At 48.8% G+C, this 20,338-nt stretch overlaps 1 protein-coding gene across 2 annotated transcripts in view; it reads left to right on the top strand.

Moving 5' to 3' along the window:
* Positions 1-13,730, top strand: part of STUM (stum, mechanosensory transduction mediator homolog) — a 46,758-nt gene extending 33,028 nt beyond the window's left edge. Inside the window, exons 2-4 of one of the 2 annotated variants that reach the window (XM_058019431.1) lie at positions 622-801; positions 10,245-11,017; positions 13,385-13,730. In XM_058019431.1, coding sequence (XP_057875414.1) covers positions 622-801; positions 10,245-10,285 — 221 coding nt within the window. In that variant the 3' untranslated portion in view covers positions 10,286-11,017; positions 13,385-13,730. Of the gene's footprint in view, positions 1-621; positions 802-10,070; positions 11,018-13,384 lie in introns of both variants that reach the window. The other variant, XM_058019432.1, reaches the window with a different exon arrangement.
* The last annotated feature ends 6,608 nt before the right edge of the window (positions 13,731-20,338 follow it).

The raw sequence follows: 20,338 nt of genomic DNA, 5'->3' as shown, positions 1-20,338 counted from the left end.
TTTTCAGAAAATATCATGGCTACACACATCTCCTTTCTGGGTGGTTCCAGGGGTGAGAGGCTGGGGGAACACATCTCTCTTCCCTGTGCCAGTGCAGGGTTGGAGCCTCCAGCAGCCCCAGCCCCTGGGGACAGTTTTCCCACTCTCATTTGAGTCTTGAGCATTTTGTTCACTTCCCTGCCCTTAAAAAAAAATACAAATTTGTTCTTTGTTATTGTGAAGTGTAAAAACGAAAAATTTAGAAAGCCCTGGGGAATGGGAGAAGTGGGCAGGGCCTTGCTATAGCATCAGCTGATTTGATTTGTCTTTTGCCATAATTTTTTCAATATTTGCTAAAAGTCAACCATAAAATACCAATTTTTCACACAAAGCTAAGCAGCCAGACATCAATAATTTTCTTTCGTTGGGGGCAATGGTGATTTTGCTATACCCAAGGAGTGCTTTTCCCACCTTGCTCTCCAAGCGCGGGAAGCGAGGCGCTCTGAGGGGAGGGCGGTGTTGCGAGGGCATGAGGGGCAGCCTGGCTCTCTCTTAGGGGTGCTGCCTGTTCTCAGGGGTTCTGTATGGCTCTCAAGGGGTCTGCCTGGCTCTCAGGGGTGCTGTGCTGCTGTGTGTCCCCAGGCACGTTCGTGTCGGCCTTCACCGTGCTCTGCGGGGCCCGCACCGACCTTCCCGACCGGCACCGGTGCTGCGTCTTCTGGCTCAACATCGCCGCCGCCCTCATCCAGATCCTCACGGCCATCGTCATGGTGGGCTGGATCATGAGCATATTCTGGGGCATGGACATGGTCATCCTGGCAAGTAAGTGCAGTGGGATCGCCCTCCTGACTGCTCCTCTCCATGGCAATGGTGCTGTGTCCCAGATAATGGCCCTGCGAGCAGCTGGGCTGCAGTGTAGGGAGGAAGAGCCATGGGATGGGCTCTGCAAGTCCATGAGAAACGCAGTAGGCAGAGAAGCTGCTGGGAGGCAGTGGAAAGGGCCCTGTGACATCTCTGGGAGAGTCTCCCATGCCACCCGCATGGGTCAGGAAGTTCCCTGTATGCAATGAAATGTGCAGGAAGGGGGAGTGCTGTGAACTCTGCTGTCTGGAGCCCCTTCTGACCTGGTCACATCCATTTGAACAAGAAAGCCCATTCTCCCTTGCAACTCTGGCTGCAAATCTGGGGTTAGTGAGACCTTCTTGCTAGGCCAGTTCTGCTCCCGGGGCCAGCTGTCCCCAGAAAAACCCTGATGACTCTTCTGGACCCTCCTCTTCTTCCCCAGGATACATTTACCCATTGTTTTGGAGTAGTTTTTCATGTTTCAGACCAAGTTCTTAGGCTGAGCCAGAAGTGTTTTGCTGCTCCTAAAACAACATCCCATACGCCCTTTGAGTTGACTAAAACATTAGTTCAAGGAAAGAAGAATCCTTTTTCAAATGTTTGTAATTTAAGCCACGAGTTAGTAGATATTACCAGTCCAGAAGACAGGCTCTCTAACTTTCATCTGGTAGAGGCTTTCACTGGTGTGAAAGTTGTGCCATATCTCCTGTATCCTGGTGCAGAGGATGGAGGTGGCAGCCTCATCTCACCTCCAAAGCCAGAAGCAGCACAGAGCTCAGGGTGCTGGTGGCATCTGCAAGACCCCACTCCCTTTCCAGAGGCTGATGGGCAAGCCCTCAAACCAAACAGGTCTGAGACCTTCCAGGCTGACAGGACAGGCAGTTCCCAAAGCAAGCCCTTCTCCCAGAGACCATTTTATGGGCAGCTTTTGCCTTTTGCTTTCAAGAGACTCCACTTTGTCATCTCTGCTGATGACATCTGTGGCTGCATGACAGAGGGAGAGAGAGGATCTTGAGAAGTTGCCAGAAACCTTCCCAAGGACAAAATGGATGAAATTGGAATTAAAAAAAAAAAAAAAAGGCAGGAAAGCAGTGCACATTTTCAGTTGCCAAACCCAGGGGTTAAAGCCTCTCATCAAACCACCTGCTAATTTCTGAGCCAGCTTCAGTTAAGGCAGTCCCCATGCAGAGCAAAGATGGATATTAAAAACATGAACATGTGCAAAGCAAAAGCTTTCCTCAGGATGAAGGCAGTACTGCTCTTTGCTTTACCCTGCAAACCATTTGCCAAGTTTCCTCCCAAATGTACATTTCTGAGGCTAAATTGTGAATTGGTGTACATGTGTGATGTGTCTTCAAGAACCTGCGAGATTTGTGTGTAGTGCCAGAAGTTCACAACCATCAACTCTTGTGCTCTCCCTCTGTGGGGCAGTCCCTGTGTGTGGGTTGCTCTCTGGCAGGACTCCACTGCCCAGATGTGGGGAGAGCCAGGAAAACATCTGTCCTGACAGACAACCACCACTGAAACTGTGCCTTGCTTTGCTCCAAAGCCCTGCTCTCCAGCTAGAGGGGTTGGTGCTAAGGAGGGTCTTACTGGGAGGGTCTTCTCCAGTTTCACTGTTGGGGAAAACCGAAACAGCTTGGAAGTATCTCCAAAACACTCCTCCCCACACCTGGCTGGATTCCACCAGTTTGGGAGGCAGAGGATGGATGAACAATTTGTGGTGGGTATGCTCAGGTCAAGAGGTGCCCAAGAACAGCAGCAGTATTTCATCCCTCTGGTGCCAGTAGAGAATGGCAACATTTCTTATGTTTTACCAGCAGCAGCCCTTGGCAGTTTCTTGCCATCTCATTAAATAGCTGCTTTTAAAGTTTACTTGCCACACAGAGAAAGTAGTGGCTAAATGTAGCAGCTCTGGGCTGACGGAGAAGAAAAGAAAAACCTTAATTGAAACAAAGAATGAAGTGACTGGTTGCTCTTACCTGTATCAGACAGACCCAAAGTGGTTGGCTCCTGTTATCATATTTGAAAGAAAAAATAATAACTTAAGAAGGAAACCATGTTTCTAATGCAAGAAATAAGACATTTCATTTAAGAACAGTGCCAGTTTGCTTTGGTTGGGTTTTGTTTGCATGCAAACCATTGGATGCACTGAAGAGAAACTGTACACCACTGCAACTTGAATCTGGGTGCAGATGGGAAATAGTTGAAAAAGTGTGAAACCACTGCCCACCTCAAGTCCCCTTGCCCTGAAATTATTGATCCCATGTGTCCCTGTGAGGGTGCCAGGATATTTGGGTGGGCTAGAGGCAGGACACAGCAGGTCCTGTCTAAGCTGGTGAGGGCTAGCAGTGAGGAGGAGGGTGGAAGCAGCTGAGGGCCAGGAACTCTGCTCAGGCTTTCCCCAAGGGATGGAGCCATTTCACCTGGCTCCCTGTCCCTGGGCCTGCCTCTCTGTTAGCTGGTAGAGACTTGGGAGGGAGTTAGAACAACATAATCATAAAATCATTGAGATTGGAAAAAACCTCCAGAATCACTGAGTCCAAGTCTTAAGCCATCACCATCATGTCCTCCACTGAGCCGTGTTCCCCAAGTGCCACATCCATGTGCCTTTTGAACAGCTCCTTCCAGCTTTTCATCTTCTAGTGCTATTTCCCAGGCATGGAAAGGGGGAGTCTGCTCTGAGGATAATGGCATACTGTCCTCAATGAGGGAAAAAGGAGAAGAATTACAGTCCGATCAGGTATGCTTCAGTTCCTGGAAGAAGTAATCAAGTAAGTGACTCGCACGCATTTAGAAAATAAAAATCACCCCCACAAAGTCACCGTGGGTCTGTCCAGACCAAGCTGTGTCAGACTGGCTGGATTCCCTTGGATGGCAGAGGAATTAATTTTGTGTGAGGTGGCAGCAGTCAGCCATCCCTCCTAACCTTCAGATGCTGACCCCGTCTCACACAGCATTCCTACCAGCGAGCCAGGGGGACGTGGCCTGCATGAAAATGCACTTGAGGACTTTCCTCTAAATGGATTTTCCTGACCTGGGAAGAGATAAAGAGAGGTGTGTGGAAAGGTCCCTCCTGAATGCAGCTCTGCTCAGTATTTTCATTTGTGGCTTGAGGATGGGCTGGAGAAGAGGCTCCTCAGCCACACCTGGCAGGCACAGTGAGGGCAGTGCCCAGATCCAAAGAAATGGTCTGGAAACAGAAAGTGCTACTCAGTGGGGACAAGCCCAGGACTAATCAACTGCATAAATACACACTAGGGAACAACTTGTTTTTCAGGGAAGGACATGGTGGCTGCAGTGAGTCACAAGCAGCACATTGCTGTAGAGGGAATGAACACCACACAGGCACATGGGAGCAGGGCTTGTAGGATTTTCTCTGATCCCATCACCTTTCTCTGCATGCATAAAGCCGTGGTGAGGCTGTACTTCAAGTGGAAAACCTGGAGAGAGTCCAGAGAGCTATGGCAGACAGTAAGCATGCTGATGATTAAGGTGGTCAGTGGACAAGTAAATGTGAGAGGGCAGCAGTTCAGCCTAAGACAGACGTGAATAACACCAGGAAGGATCTGTGTGGAAATTAGAGGATGTTTTTCCTCCAGTAAGGTCAAAATGCTGCAGAGGTGGCATGGCAGGATCTGCTCTCTCTGTCCCTGGAAGACTCCAAGAGTGGGTAGACCCAAGCCTGTCAGGGACAGGGTGGGACACAGCAAGAGACTGACTGACCTGGGGGTCCTGCCCAACCCTCATCTCCTCTAGGGTGCCCTTTATCAGAATAATATCCCAGAAGGAAGATAACTGAATGCAGTTTTGCTGTCACACTTAATTACTTTTGGCAGCACCACAGCACAGGGCATTTCTCTGCTAATTTAAATGAGCTGCCAGCTGGCCCCACTGGACACCAGCGATACCTTCTTCAGATGGCTTTGGGAACTGTCCTCTGCTGTAATAGCTGCTCTCTGAAGGCAAAGGTAGAACTAGGGAGCACTTAATTCTCCTGCCAAAGAAGGGCTGGGCAGCCCTGCTGCAGCGTGCTCTCCTGGAGCCCCTCGCCAGCTCTGCGGGGAGGATGCACAGGGCTGAGGCAAAGCACAGCTAATGAGCTGGCCAAAGCCAACTGCAAAACAACCTCCTAAGGCTTTCCAGGCACAGCTCCCTTGGCTCCAGGCACACCTTGTCCCCAGCCCACACTTTCATCAGCCCACTGTGCAGAATGAACTTTCCAGGAAGTCCCTGCCTGCTCAGAGCCAGGTGTAAAAGGCTCTGAGACAGAAAGGCCAGAGAAATAACACAGAAATGTCACACTGACGTGGCACAGGGGACACAAGTCAGGGACTGTTTGTCCAGGCACTGTTTTGCCTCTGCTGGATGCAGCCAAGAAGTCAAGGCTGGTTTCTGAAGGAAGCCCTGGTTTCTGAAGGAAGCCCTCCCTCAGCTCTCAGCTCTGAATGAACAATGTGCTTGGCTGCACCATTGCTTTGGGTTCACTGGATGGAGACTTTGGCTGACTCTCAGGGCTGATTGCCAGCCAGCAGTGAGAACTCACCTGTAACCATGCTATCCCCATCACTCCTTTGCTAATTACTCTGTTCAGACCCTGCCAGAAGCAGCAGCAGATGATTGCACAGCTGCTATATGCTCAGGCTCCAAGGGAAGGCATCCCTGAGCCTCTCTGCTCAGCAGGGCCCTGGGGCAGGTAACACTGCTCTCCTGGCTAGGAAATGGGAGCACAAACCAACCAGTAACCCTTCATAAGATGAAGAAAATCCAAGGATATGTTGCCTGCTTGGACTTACTACACTTAAAAAAAATCAAAAAAGAGCTGTCCCCCAAACTAGGCCTGAGGGGAGTAGTTAAAATATCCTTTTTTGCAGTTTCTTACCAAATGCAGCAGTGGGGCAAGTTCTTAAAACATTGTAGGAATGTTAAATAGCCCCAGTGTTTGCAGCACCCAGACAGGCTGAGGTGTGCTGTGGTTGTGAGCTACCTGTGGGCACAAGCAAACTGAGCAGGCAAGCTGCCAAAAACTCTTCAGAGGTGTAGTTTTCCCATCTCTGGGAGTGTGAATGGTATGCCATGAGCCCTTTGCTACACTGTGATGTCTTGTTTGATGCCTTCCTTCAGTGGCTCCCCTTCAGTCACAGCCATGAAATGCCAATGGCACAGAGGAGAGAGCATTGGGAGCATTGCTCAGAGGTGTTAGCCCATCCAGCCTGTTCTGCCTGGGGCTGGAAAAGCAGATGAGGATTCCCCTGTCTTCTTTAAACAAGAGTCCCAAATGAAGTGATCCACTTCAAGTACGAGGATTTAAAGAAATGTTTAGCCCTGGTGTGAATGTCTGAGGGTAGAGCAGCTGTTCTCTGTTTACTCTGCAGCCTCAGTTTGTTCATTCTCTTCTGGTTCTCCATGTGTTTCAGATATATCGTCTACAGTTACATTTCTCCCTCTCTCTTTCTTTCATGTTCCTTTGCCTCCTTTTGTTCACCATCAAAGTCTCACAAGGTAAGTTTGTTTCTGTTCTTCCTCCTCCTCCTCCTCATGCTCTGAGGCAGTTTCCCATGGAGAGCAGCGGGCAGGACACCTGGAATTCACTTTGGCCAGTGCTTCCCACTCCCAGCCCAAGTGCAGCCTCTACATGTGTGTGTCCACTGTGTCTGTGTCTGTCCTGTGGCTGCACAGCCCCAGGGATGCTGGGAATCCTCACACAGCATTGAACTGCCCCTGGGGATGGCCCAAGGGTGCCCTTGGAGCAGAGCAGGAACGTGTTTCAGCATGGAGAGCACCCTGAAGGCCCCCTCTGCATGAACCCAGTCCCAGAAGGACCCAGCTAAACAGACTGGGTTCCCTTTACCTCAATCCTACCTGCAGTGCTTTACAGGAGAAGTGCAATTTCAAGTAAACTTGATTAAATCATTGACTTGGTGCACAGGCCCACTTAATCCTGAACCCAGAGCTGTCTGTTCTGTAGAACTGTACCTCAGATTTATTGCAGTGCAGGCACATTAATGTAAAGCTGCTTCACACAGAACAGCTAGTCCTGTGCAAGAAATGCAATAACTATTTTCACATATAAACTATTTGATAAGTTAAGGCTGAAGTATTGTAATAAACAAGTTCAGCATAGGACAGGTCATTTTTTTGGCTTATGGTCATGTAAAGAGACAGGGTTAGCCACTGTCACTTCCCTCCAGACAGTTTCAACAGTGACAGCCAGACTGAAAGGATTTCTCAATCTTAATTTCCTTATATCTCAATAAAAAGCATGGCTGTACAAGTAAGTTACTCTTACTTTAGCTAAAGATTTAAGGCAGATCTCACCTTTCTGGTCCATAGGGTTGGTTGTTTGGTTTTTTTAAACTCTTCTCCCTAAACAAATTAAACCAATGCCATAGACAAGCTCAAATTACAAGTTTCCAGCCAGCTCACCTTGCCTTCAGAGCTGACTCACACTTAAAACATAAATGCATGTGAAATCATCATTTTGCCCCCTAGAAAAAGCTGTTTGAAAGAGATGAGAGTCTTTCTGTTCAGCTGCACACAATAGGCAGAAATTCAGTTAAGTGTCATTATTCTGTCCCTTATGCATGTTCGGCAGCAGGAGGTCCAGGCTGCCAAACCTGGGAAAATGTGTGGGTTTTTTCCAAAGTACAGCAAAGTTCATTCCCTGGAGTCAATTCTTAGTTCAGCAAAAAGTCCATTAAAGATAGAGGTTCTGGCACCTGCTGGTATTTTATGTTCAGTTTTTGTAAGGGACTTTAAAAAGCCTAACATAAGGGTTAGAAAGAATATTACAAAGCATAAATGGAAAAGTGTTTGAAAAGTTAAGCATTCTTCTGAGATATAAAATTTCAGACTTTGAAATTCAAAATATAAAAATGACAGGCTACTTATGTTATTTAAGCTAAGAAAAAAACCCCATCCAGATTAAGAAAAGTTTTTTAGTTGAAAGATACTCACTGTGGCAGGCACTGCAAGTAAGGGCAGTTGGCTTCTTTAATCAGGAGAATTTTTTTGCATTGATAAAGTGAGAATAACAAGCTTCTCTTGAAAGGGAAGTGGGGAAAGCTTCTGGTGCAGTCATTGCAACTGTTTAGGATGGCATTTAAAAATCCAGTATTTTTCTCCTCATCCTGTACCAGCACAGGAGCTGCAAGTGCTCTCCTATTGCCCTTCCCTAGCCCTGCCAGGGGATGAAGCTGTCCCCTGTGGGATTTGCAGCCTGCAAATGTGTGTGCAGAACAGTGAATAATCTGGGGCCCCAGGAGCCCAAGGAGCTGTGACAAGCAGCAGGACAGGCTGCTGGAGCCCTTGGAACATCCCTGTGGCTGCAACACAAGGGCTTTGCTGTCTTGGTTGGGAAGTGCATCAAACCTCATGGCCACAGGAAGAGGAAAGGGTGTGAAGGAACAGGGATCCTGGCAGTTTCCTTGGTTTTGCTGCTGAAAAGACTGGTTTCCTCCAGGCCCACTGGATGGCTGCTGTGCCCTAACAAAACCACCTGTAATTCTGCAGGGCTGGAGCAAAGCAAGTGCAGAACCAGGCAGTGAGAACATCATTACAGGCATCCCAAGATCTGTGTTTGACACTTCAGCCTGTGAGTCAAGGCATTGCCCTCCTCCTCCAAGAGGTGTTTGCTCACCTCTGCAAAGTGCAGCACAAACTGGGAAGTGCTGTCAGCAAAAGCCAGTAGGGGAACACAAAGATGGATAGAGGCATGTTGGGAAGGATGAAAGTTTGACAAAAAAGTCTCACAGATTATATATATCTTGGCAGATATATAGAGGGATACATATATATATATTATATATTATAAGAAGGAATAGAGATGGAAGCAAGTTTGATATAGAAGAAAAGAATTGCAGAGCCAGTCTTACTGGATAACCAAGGAGGCAAAGGGTGTGTTAGTTAGAAGGGGTTTTTATGATTTAGAGCAAAGGATAAACTTGCTTCAAACAAGATGATGTTTTTACCAAGCAGGAAGATAGCACAGGCAAACAAGTCAGCAAATGTTGCAAGTAGAAAAAAGGTCTCAGAATTTTCCACTGCAAGAAAATTGAAAAACAACTTCTAGCTTAAACTGTAATGTACTGACTTTTAGTGACTGGAGAACAGTAACATGAATATGGTAATTATAGTAGTTATGGTAGGCTATAGATAAAAGTTAAGGTACAGATTGGTTCTACTGTATTAAGATGCTCAGCAAAGAAAAGTATATAATGCATTGTAACCTAAACTCAGGGTCTCCAGGGCTGCCTGCAGCTGGAGCTGACAGCTGTAGGCACAGCTCTGTCACCCACCTCCCTGGGCTGCTGTAAATATTGGATGGAATAAACTGCATTTTGGAGAGCCCCTGGAGGCCTATATGTCTCATTTAGGCTCTTACAGAGGAAACCAACCTCCTCCTACCCACCAGTGCTCTGGGAGGATGAGGCTCAAACTCAAGAAGATCCCAAGGAGAGATAAGTGTGGGATGCACGACCTACCAGGGCAGTGCTTGGGAACAGCCGTGTCTCTGGAGCAGGATACAAGGGCATCCATTTCCCCTGCACTGCAGGAAAACACACTCCATAAAAACTGGAATTGGTGACCAGTGGTACCTGCTGTGCTCTTACAATCCCTTCAAGCAGCCGTGCCTGTGCCAGGCTGAGGGCAGGCGGGTGCCAGAGCAGCAGGGCCGGCTGCCAGCACCCACATGGCTGTGCCCAGGAAGGAGCAGCACCAGGCAGCTCTTGGCTAAAGCAGAGCAGGGCCTGCCCTGGGCAGCCTGGCCACGAGGGACAATGTGGCAGCCCCTCTGTTCTCCCAAGGGGTTTTTGCCACTCCTGGTAAACCAGGCTCACCCAGGGTCCTCGTTTGGAATTAACTCTTGTTGTTATAGAGCACGACACGGTGCAAAACATCAAGACTCCATCAGAAAGATGTAAAAGAGAGATTCATTATAGCAACATGTTGCTTTTATAGTTTTTCAAGATATTTACATTTTCTTAATATTCACTGTCCACTGGTCATAAGAAACAAAGTTCTCAATAGGTGAACAAGGAACCACATCATTCTGTGGGCCAGCTAAAGTCTGTATCTTTTAACTTTCTCTCCTTCATCACATTGTCATGGGGACAGCCTTGGTGTCTTCCTTGAGAGAGATACGGGGCTTTCCTTATCTTTAGGAAAGCTTCACTGGCTCACAAGAACAGCACAAAATGCCTTTCCTACAAACTCTAATCATGTTCCCTTCCCCTCCCTCCTCACAGGCTACAAGGAGCAGGGGATCCCACAGCAGCTCTAGTGGCTGGGACAAGTGTGGTCAGAGAAACGCGGCGAGAGATTTCCTCTGGCAGCCTCTGGGCCACGGACCTTTTCATTACCCTTTGTCTCTCTTCTTGTCCCTTTGTTTTGTCTCCCTGTGTCTGCCCGTGCCCGTCCAGCGGAGCGGAGATGCAGAGCGGCCGGCGCAGACTTGCACTGACGCCCCGAGCAGCCGAGATGAGGCGAGCACGGCTTGGCTTGGACTGGTCCCAGCCCACCAGGAGGACGAGGGTGCCAGGACAAGGACACACCCTTGGCAAAGGTGGCACCTGGGTGGGCAGCTGAACCAAGGCAGGGAGAGATCCTGCCTTCACTCTGCTCCCAGGGGGATGTCGCTGAAGATGTTCTGCCTTCTTTTTGTGCTTGCTGGTTGTGAAAATCAAATGCCAAGGAGCTGTTCATAGATACACGTACAGGATATAAAAGCAAACCAGTGGTACTTCCTTCCTGCCCCGAGAGTCCATCTGTGACTGCTTTGCAGCATTGGGGGGTCCAACCCAGCCCCCTCTGCTGCCTGTGTATGTAAGATGTTCACTGAAGCTCTGTCCCTGCAGATGTCTTGAGAAACGTGCTTGCTGTAAATCCTATTGTACTGCTGATGTGACCGGGGCCATCCCCTGCTTCCACCCGCTGCCACCATGCAAGGACCAGAGCTGCCATCAGCCCAGGGGACACTTTTCCTAGCACAGGACTGGTGTCCTGCAGCACCTCGCCTCTAGGGCAGCAAGTACTGCCCAAAGCCTCTCATATGAAACAATACTGGGGGAGCCAAAGAACCTTTCCTGCCCCTGGAAGGGACTTGCTGGCAGTGTCTCCATGCTTTGGAAATGGATCCCCTCAGAGCACGACAAGTGCTCCTGGCTGAAGCAGCAGCCCAGCTCTGCTTGCCCAGGTAAGTATCCAAAACTCCAGGATCTCCACGTGGTACTAGACAGGTGCTTGGGAGCTGTTGTGGTTGGAAGGCCCATGGCCAAAGGGGGTGGGGCTGTGATTTCATGGTTTCATTTCTTAGCTGGAGAAAACCAACCAAGCAGGTCAGTGGTGAAAAGCCAAGAGCCATCTGGGACCTGCACTAAAGCCAGGGGATGAGCTCCTCAAGAGTAGTACTGCCACAGCGATGGCCAAAAGGATTTCTGCTCACAACATTCAACAATTTCAAGTGTCTTTGTCCATTTCTACCAAAGGGACTGGTTCAGGGAGTGGCCTGTGCTGTGCACCTGCAGCTGTGCTGTGGCTTGCTGGGCTGTACAGGTGTTACAGCACTGAGCCTCAGCCTCTCCTGTGAGACAGACCATCTCTGCTGCTCCATTTCCCCCTGGGAAAAAAGGAGTAAACAAGATCCTAACCAGCAGCAAATGGGGAATCTGTAGCTCATCTGGAAAACACCTTCACAAGCTGCTGCTGTCATCAGTGAGAACTCTGTTTTTGAGGTTTATAACTGGCCCTGAAGCCACCCAAGCCACTTGGCTGCTCAGCTGCAGCACGTGCAGCAGAGCAATGGTTACCCCTCACTTTTGCCAAAGCAGAATGGCTGGGTCAAGTGCAAACACCAAACACTGCCTAAGCATCAAGTCAGTTGTGCTGTGGTGTCAGGATGGGTGTGCAGGAGCCCCTGCAGACAGGGATAACAGGCCATGGATAAAAGGAACCAGGCAAAGCCTTTGGAATAGCAGCAGCAAGTGTGGCTTAAGAACAAATTCTTCTGGTGCCTGTGAAGTTGGGTTCACTTTTAGAAGGTGGATTTAAATGTGTAGTGGACAGGCAGCCCAAGAAGGCTCAGGCTGGGGAGGAATAAACAAGTTGATATTTTCACTGGGCCTAAAGTGCCAAAAGTCACATCCCCTGTGGCATCAGATGTCAGTCAGATCAGCAGCAGATGCCCCATCCCAGAGACCCAGCACCTGCACAAAAGGTCCCCTGGGAACAAAAAGGGACAGAATAAGCTCCTCATCAGCAGCACCAGGGTTTTGCTGACCTTCTGGGCCACACTTGGTGCTGTCTGTCTCTGCTCTAGTGAGGGTGAGAGAACTGGATTGGCTGGGAAAGGATTGAATGGAAATGCTGCCCTCCCTGGGATGGCTGCAGGTCTCTGAGAGCATCACTGGTTAGGTGTGGGTGCTGCCTGCATTTATTGCATGAAGCAGTCTGAGCACTGCACACATGAGGTGTGGGATTTATAATTTACTTTCAGGTTTTGTTATGTAAAATTTCTTTTTATCTTTCACCTTCTTACTGAATCGTTGAAGCCAAGAAAACACTCAATGCACCACTTCAGAGGCTCTGAAATCTGCCAAATGTCACCCAGGACAAAAAGCCTTATTTTTTCCTGCTTAATTGATTTTAATTAGAAGCAGACAGTTTCCCACTCTCAGCTTTAGGACAGGAGCCACTTTATAGATTGGCCTTGATACCAGGCAGCAAACATCAAATTGCATTTTCCCCAAGGCTGTCCTGTGGTAGTAATAAAAATGATAAATTCCTGAATAAAACTGGCACTGCCAAGCTCCCCCCAGCCCAGGTGTGAGCAGCAGCCTGCTCCCAGGCAATGGTGAGTATCGTATTTTCAGGGAATGCCCCAAGGAAGGCAGGAATGATACATCTGACTCCATGCTCTCAGAAGGCTGACTTATCACTTTATAGTACTATATTAGATTAAAGAATACTATACTATACTAAAGAATACAGAAAAGATACTTACTGAATGCTAAGGAGATAATAATGAAAACTTGTGACTCTTTCCAGAGTCCCAACACAGCTTGGCCCCAATTGGCCAAAGAGTGAAAACAACTCCCAGCAGAATCCAATGAAACAATCACCTGTGGGTAAACAATCTCCAAACACATTCTACATGAGCAAAACACAGGAGAAGCAAATGAGATAAGAATTGTTTTCCTTTTCTCTGAGGCTTCTCAGCTTCCCAGGAGAAAAATCCTGAGTGAAGGGATTTTTCAGAGAATGTGAATGCCACAGGTGAGCTCCTCACCTTGGCTTCAGGTGTCCCCATGGCAAGCAGTGGGAGCTCAGAGACTGAGCCCAGGGCAGGGCTGTGCTCACCAGGGCGTTCTGCTCTTCCCATCTTTGCTACCACACCCTCCACTATGACTTGGTTTTCCTCCTCTCACAAGAGGTCAGAGTGCTGTGGGCATCTGGAGGGGCCTGTCTGGTGCCCACTGACAAGAACAGCCACGCTGTGAAGACACAGCTATGAGTGAAAATCTGGAGCTTTCCCCTATCAACAATTACTTTTTTTTCTCTTTAGGGTAAAATTTACCACCCAGCGTTTTCACACCACCTCCTGAAGCACTGCAGAGGGGACAACACCTCCCTCCACCTCCTGTGGGAGCTGTGACCAGCTGCAAACCAGCACAGCCAGAGGGCACAGCCAGAGCCTCTCCTCTGGTCCCAAGTGCATGGCCCCCAGCTAACCCAGCACCATCAGCTGCTTTGTACATGTAGATGTTTGACATGCGAGTTTTACAGCTAAAGAGTGATCGTGGGTAATGAAGAATAAATGCAGTTGCTGCACCCCCATCTGCCAGCAACACAGAATTTTTCTGCTGCTCCTTTCTGATTATGCAGGTTTCTCAAAAAAACAAACAAACAAACAAACAAAAACCAACCAACAACCAAAACAAAAAAGGGCTTTAATGAAATAGCTTCTTGGTACTTGAACCCAGCTGGGCTGATTTACTACTCATTGGAAAGTAACTCCAGGGAGGAACCAAGCCAGTGAGAAAACAGCTTCACCCTGGGTGAGCCCAACCATTGCACTGCAAGGCACAGCACCATTTTTCCAAGTTCATTGGTGATGCCAAATCCACATTTACCATGGAAAAGGTGCTTTGGCACACACAGCTCTGGCACACACAGCCATGGGTGAGGAGAGTCAGATGTGAGAGGGGACTCCATTTGTGCCACACTCCTGCTGCCCAAGACACAAAGCTACATGTCCCTCCCTGTGTGCATTGACTGGCACACATTTTATTAAAGACCTTCCAGTGGTGCTGGAAATTGCCCTTCACTCTTGCTGTGAGTGTTGTGCTGAGCTCTGTGGGCAGGAAGGTGAAGCTCCCAGTCCCAGTATTCTCCAGAGGGCTGATTTATTCCTTGCCTTCTGCTCGTTCTGGGCTGACCCTGCAGCTCACACACATGCACACACTCCAGCCAGGATGCCTTTTATTGCTGCCCAGCCCAAACTGCATCCACTGCAAGACACCACCAAGAGTTCCTTGACATCCAAACCCCAGGTACAAGGAGACCCTGGCTAGGTCTGACATTCCTCCAAGGTAAAAGCAATGTCTTCTCCCACATGCGTGCCAACCATGGTGCGGCAACACAGCCCTGTATTTCCCAGCTGGCTTTGCTTCATGCTCACACACACAATGCACTTTGAAGCAGTGCTGAAATTTATTTCCCAAACTGGCACTCAGCAGTCCCAATCCCCCTGTGGGAGCAGCATGGTGCAAAACCCCAGGACACTGTGGCACCATCTGAAGCAGGGTTCATCAGAGTGAATCCCACCAGAGCTCACGCTAACCACAACCCATCCTTCCTCCTCTTGTATCTGTATAAATACCTAAGCCAGGCTAAAAGTCAAGTCCTGCTTCTCTTGCACCCACCCAAGTGGCCAGAGGGAAGCAACAACACCCTGTCCCCACTGCTGGAATGGTGCAGTGAATGGGAAGTGAAGGTTTTGTTCAGGCTCTAAGAATGGCAAAGGCCAGAGCAGCTCAATCCATCTTCCAGCCCTGAGAATGCTTTCAACAGGCAGGTAGAAGGGAATGGCACATTTTGGCTTGGGATCAAAACAGGGGCTCCCCTGTGCCAGCCCTGCTGGAGGTGATGGCAGTGCTCCCCCAGACACCCAGCAGTGATCCCACCCTGGCCCACACCCCTCCTGCACCCACCCACCTGGCACAAGGACTGCTCCCAAGGCTGGGAAGGGGATTGCTGGCTCAGGTCTGTGTGCTCTGTGGTTCTGGCCATGCATGGGGAGCTCAGATTTTCCACCTTAGCAAGGAGGGAGCAGGGGCCTGCCCACCTGTGCTGTTTGCACCTTGCTGGTGAGCCCACCTTTCCTTTGGGTACTGGAGGCCAGACTGAGGGGTTGCAGAGGACCATTTGTATGCTTGTTTATATCACTGAGTGTTGGATTGTGACTTCTTGTGTTTTGATACTGTGGATATTTTTTTTTAAAGTTAAATATATTCTATTGCTGGACAGCTGGAATGAAATGTGGAGTCTCTTTGTGTCACCTGGAGAAACTCCATCACCCCTGATTCCAAATGGGTTCTCATTCTCTCCTACCAGTGAGGTGATGGAGACACCAACCCACACCCACAGCCCCTGAGGAGAGGAGGCAGGGGCCAGGACATGACTTCCTTAAGGAATTCACAACTAGAACCTTCCAGAGGAGTAGAAGGCTGGTGAGGAACCTCTGGAACAGAGACAAGGGAGGGGGGAAAGCCACCCTGTGTTGCCCTGTGCACATGCCTACCAGCAATCCTTCTTGACAGGGTTTTGTTCACAATCTGAACATTTTAACGTGACTCCAGGTGCATTATCCCTGCTCCCTGTGAGAGAACAGCCCACGTGCTGCCAGGGGATTGGCCACAGACACCTGAGCAGGTGGCAGCTTCTTAGAAAACCTGCACACTTCAGCCATCCATCCACACCCCATGCTCCTCCTGTGATGTACAAAGCCACAAACACCACTGCTCTGCTCCTCACCAAAGCCACTGTGGGCAGGGAAACACATGGGACATCCCACCTGGATCAAGGGGCCAAAATTAAGAGTTGGTACAAGGCCAGCAAGAAGGATCTTCTCTCACCCCCTGGCTCTGAGGGCTCTGGGAGGTGAGGCAGAAGCTCCTTCCCCTGGCTGTGTGTTTCTCTCCAGCCCTCTGCAGGGGAAGCACTTTGGGATGAGCACTGACACAGAGTAGTGGGATACTATTAATACACCCATGCAGACACACCAGCACGTGGCACACACACTGGAGAGAGCTGGGATAATTATCTCAGAGAGATTTCTTTAGCACCCTGCTAATGGAACCATTTCAGAAGGGGAGGAGGAAGATCAGTAATAAACCACACGAAAGCAAAGCCAAAAACTGGAGCTTGGTGGAGACACAGGGAAAACCTCCATGCCACATTTCTGGGCACCCATCTCTTCCCAAGGGAGGCCCACAGCCAGCACACAGCTCACCCTGATTTCAGGAGAGAGCTGGCTCACCCCCCAAAACAAGAGCAGAGCCCAGCCCTTGCTCTGTGCAGCACACAGTGGTGACTCCAAGGAAAGTCCCTTTCCAGCAACCACCACACAACAGGGACCATTCCCTCCCTCTCCACTTGCAGCCTCCCCAGAGCAGCTCACCTCCTTCCAGCTGCTCTACACCTCTGGGATCCATCCAGCCCTGCAGCAGCTCTTGCTGGGAGCCCCCATGGCTGCAGCCACAGCACCAACAGCACTCCCAGGGTGATGGGGAGCAGCTGTGAGCTCCTGCAGGCTCCATAGCAATCAGTGTAAGCAGGTGGGCTTTGCATGAGGCCATCTGGGAGAGTTTGGGCTGTTGGCAGCTGTTACACTGGTGGGGCAAAGGCAGCCTGTGCAGGAGGGCTGGGGTCAGTCCTGGCTTGAAGAGACCCAGGGTCTGCCCACCAGCAGCTCTCACCATGCAGAGACATGGAAATACACCACCTGGATATTGGATCATTTAGAGATACACATTTAGAAAGGCATAATTTCAACTGTATTCTGCTCAAACTAGCCTGAGCAACCATTTAAAAAAAAATAATGTCTGTGCAGAGGAGGGTTACTGCAAGATATGCATGTACTATCTCTAAACCTCAAAGTCATGCAGTACAAATACACATTCAGATCCACATGCAGCTATGAGAAGGTAGCACCTGATCCTAGGAGGCAATATTATAATTACAGGCTATTTCAGAGCTTGTTTCCACAGGAAAACTGCAAGCCTGTGGAAGAGGATGTGAGCTGCAAGGCTGGCAGGAGTGTATGCTCATGTCTGGGGCACACCAAGCATTGCACTGCCAGAAGTGTGAAGGGAAGTTGTGGGTTTTTAAGGGACAGGCCTTGGCTTCAGGCCAGCCAGATGAGTGCCAAATCCCAGCCTTAAATTCTGCTTATTCAAAGGCCCACATGCTGCTGGGTGGGCAGCACAGGGATTAGGAGCCACTGTCCCTGCAGAGACAGCATGGGGGTGCTCTGGCACTCTCAGAACGCTGCAACCTGCCCTGCTGGAACCAGGCAGCCACTGTCACTGCCTGTCCCACCACAGCAGCCACTGTCACTGCCTGTCCCAGCAAAAACACCCACTCTCACTGCCTGTCCCACCAAAAACACCCACTGTCACTGCCTGTCCCACCACAACAGCCACTGTCACTGCCTGTCTCACCTGTGCCAAAGGATACAATGGGTTCAAAGGACAGGATGGCACCAACCTGCCCTGGGGATGCTCCCTGGGCAGCAGCACTGAGGCTCACAAATGCTCAAGAGACATCCTCTGATCCTTAATGATTTCCCTGTGTGAAAAAAGCCAATCAGTTGTTTTTAAAACTGTAAAAGTTTAATAGTAATAAAATGGTTATAAAAATAGTAATATAATTAGACTAATAAAAATTTGGACAATTTGAATGAGGACAATATGAGACAATAAAAACAAAGAGTTATGGACAGTTTGGGTGCTTCTTTCTGGGCAAAATAAGCCCGAAAAAGGACCCACGTTAACAGAGGATTAACCCTTAAAAGCAACAGCCTGTTGCATATTCATACACCTCATACATGATGCATAAATTCCGTTCAAACACAGGATTCTGTCTGGTCATCATCAGCTTCTTCCTCTTAATCCTAAGGTGCCTTCGATCCTTAGCCAGGCAGGAGGAAGTTCATTTCTTCTGATAAGAGAACAATAAATTCTTTTTCTCTAAAAGATTTAGGTGTCCTGTGGCTGCTATCTGGTGTGAGTACCTCATTCCTTTCTTTAAAAAATACCCCAGTTACATAGTTCCTATTTTAACTACAAACATTATCTTTTAACTACAAGACTATATTTATCATATTATTGAAATGCTAATGCAGCACTACTAATCAATACAACGAAATACATAGAGTAAATATCTGCATAGAGCCATATAATGTGCACTTTCCACACCCTGTAACCCAGAGGGCCTGTGAGCCTTCCTGCAGAGCCATTTCCCATGGGAAAAGCAGGTGGGCACGTGCAGAACGTGGCAGTGCCATCAGGGCACGTTTGCAGCGCCTGCCTGGGGCTGGTGAAGGGTGGGAGGGAGCACGTGGCACCCCTCAGAGCCCACCCACGGGTCCTGCCATCTCCCCTCGCTGTTCTGGAGGCATAAAAAGAGATGAAACATGAATTCAGCACCAGAAAAAGACACCACGCTGCCAGTGGGAAATGTTTTTTTTAGCCACAGATCTTTTGCAAAGGGGGAAATATATCTGTAGCATCTCATCTTGCTACTACAGACTCCTGCTGCTTTTTCTTCTCACATTCCCTTCTCTGAGCCAACCCCACACCTACAAGAGAAGCAGATCTGTGTGTGTGTGTGTGTGTGTCCCTGCAGAAGTTCTGGGGTTCCTGCCATGGAAAGCAGCATGTAAACCATCTTGGAGCAAAAGCCCCTTCTGACACAGAGGTCAGTCACTAGAAATTAAAGTATTTGATTTGGTTTCCTGGTTCTGGTCAGGTGTTTGAGTAAATAACCTTGTGCCTCTATTTCTTTTTGTCCTGGTGGTTTCAAGTCTTAGGTTTCTACACTAGGGAAAGTGTGTTTGGACACCCTGGCACCAGGCAATGTGGACAGGGGGGAGCTGGCCCCAGGTCTTGCAGGTCTGACATTGTTAATACACACCAAATAAATGGTAGGAAGCACAAAGTCCCAACAAACCAGCCCCAGGAAGGCAGTGCAACAGTGCTAGAAGTGGGATGAGCTGCTGGGCTCCCAAAATTTCTCAGTTTCCTCCAGAGCTGTCCCATATTGGATTCACTCCACAGCCTCCTCCATGGGCTTTCTCTTCTAAGAGGCAGCAGCAGCAGCTCTCCTGTGCTCTCTGGCTGTTCCAGGGTGGAAGCACAATTCCATCCTGCAGAGCAGCAGGAACTGCTGAGACAGCTGGACAGAGAACACCTGACTGTATAAAAGCAACAACAGCCCCCAGAGCAGTAAATCCCTGTGGCAGTGTTCCTCACACAGGGCACCAAATGTGGTGGTGTGCACAGAGGTCCAAGAATGAGGGAAGAGATGAGGATCTTGACTCCAAGTTTCAGAAGGCTGATTTATTCTTTTATGATAGATATTATGTTAAAACTACACTAAAAGAATAGAAGAAAAGATTTCATCAGAAGGCTTGAAAGGAATAGAAAGGAATGATAATAAAATCTTGTGGCTGACCAGAGAGTCTGAGACAGCTGACTGAGACTGGCCATTAATTACAAACAACCACATGAGACCAATCACAGATGCACCTGTTGCATCCCACAGCAGCAGGTAATTATTGTTTACATTTCATTTCTGAGGCCTCTCAGCTTCTCAGGAGAAAAGATCCTAGCAAAAGGACTTTTCATAAAATATGTCAGTGACAAATCCCCGTATAAAGCCTTCCTTGCTGGAGGCATCACTGGTGGTGGCTCAGGCACTGGGGGTGCAGGACGTGGCAGAGCTGTGAGTGAAGTGTGGCCCTGGGCATGGCAGGTCATCCCTGGGACAAATTTATTTTTTTTTTTAAGGGCAGAGAAGTGAACAAAACACAGACTCAAATGAGAGTGGGAAAGCTGTCCCCAGGGGCTGGGGCTGCCATGGGGGCTCCAACCCTGCAATGGCACAGGGAGGAGAGATGTGTTCCCCCAGCCTCTCACCCCTGGAACCACTCAGAGAGGAGATGTGGGCACCGGGAACCCTTCACCCCCTTCATCCCTGCTCAGGCTGGCTCTGGGATGGAGCCTGTGAAAAATGCGTATTTTGTGATTGGCTTTTTGCAAATTTTAAAATGAATATTATATGTGTTAAGTTAAAAAGTAATGCTGTATTAACTTTCTTAAGTAGTGTGTATCTCACATTGAGATAGCAGCCACAGGACACCTAAATCCTTCAGAAGAAAAGAATTATCAGAAGAATAATTCTCTCTTATCAGAAGAAAATAACTTCCCATTAGGATTCAGAGGAAGAAGCTGGC

The sequence above is a fragment of the Melospiza georgiana genome, chromosome 3 (genome assembly GCF_028018845.1).
Source record: "Melospiza georgiana isolate bMelGeo1 chromosome 3, bMelGeo1.pri, whole genome shotgun sequence".
Taxonomy (NCBI): domain Eukaryota; kingdom Metazoa; phylum Chordata; class Aves; order Passeriformes; family Passerellidae; genus Melospiza; species Melospiza georgiana.
This window is presented reverse-complemented; position numbering and strand designations above follow the sequence as displayed.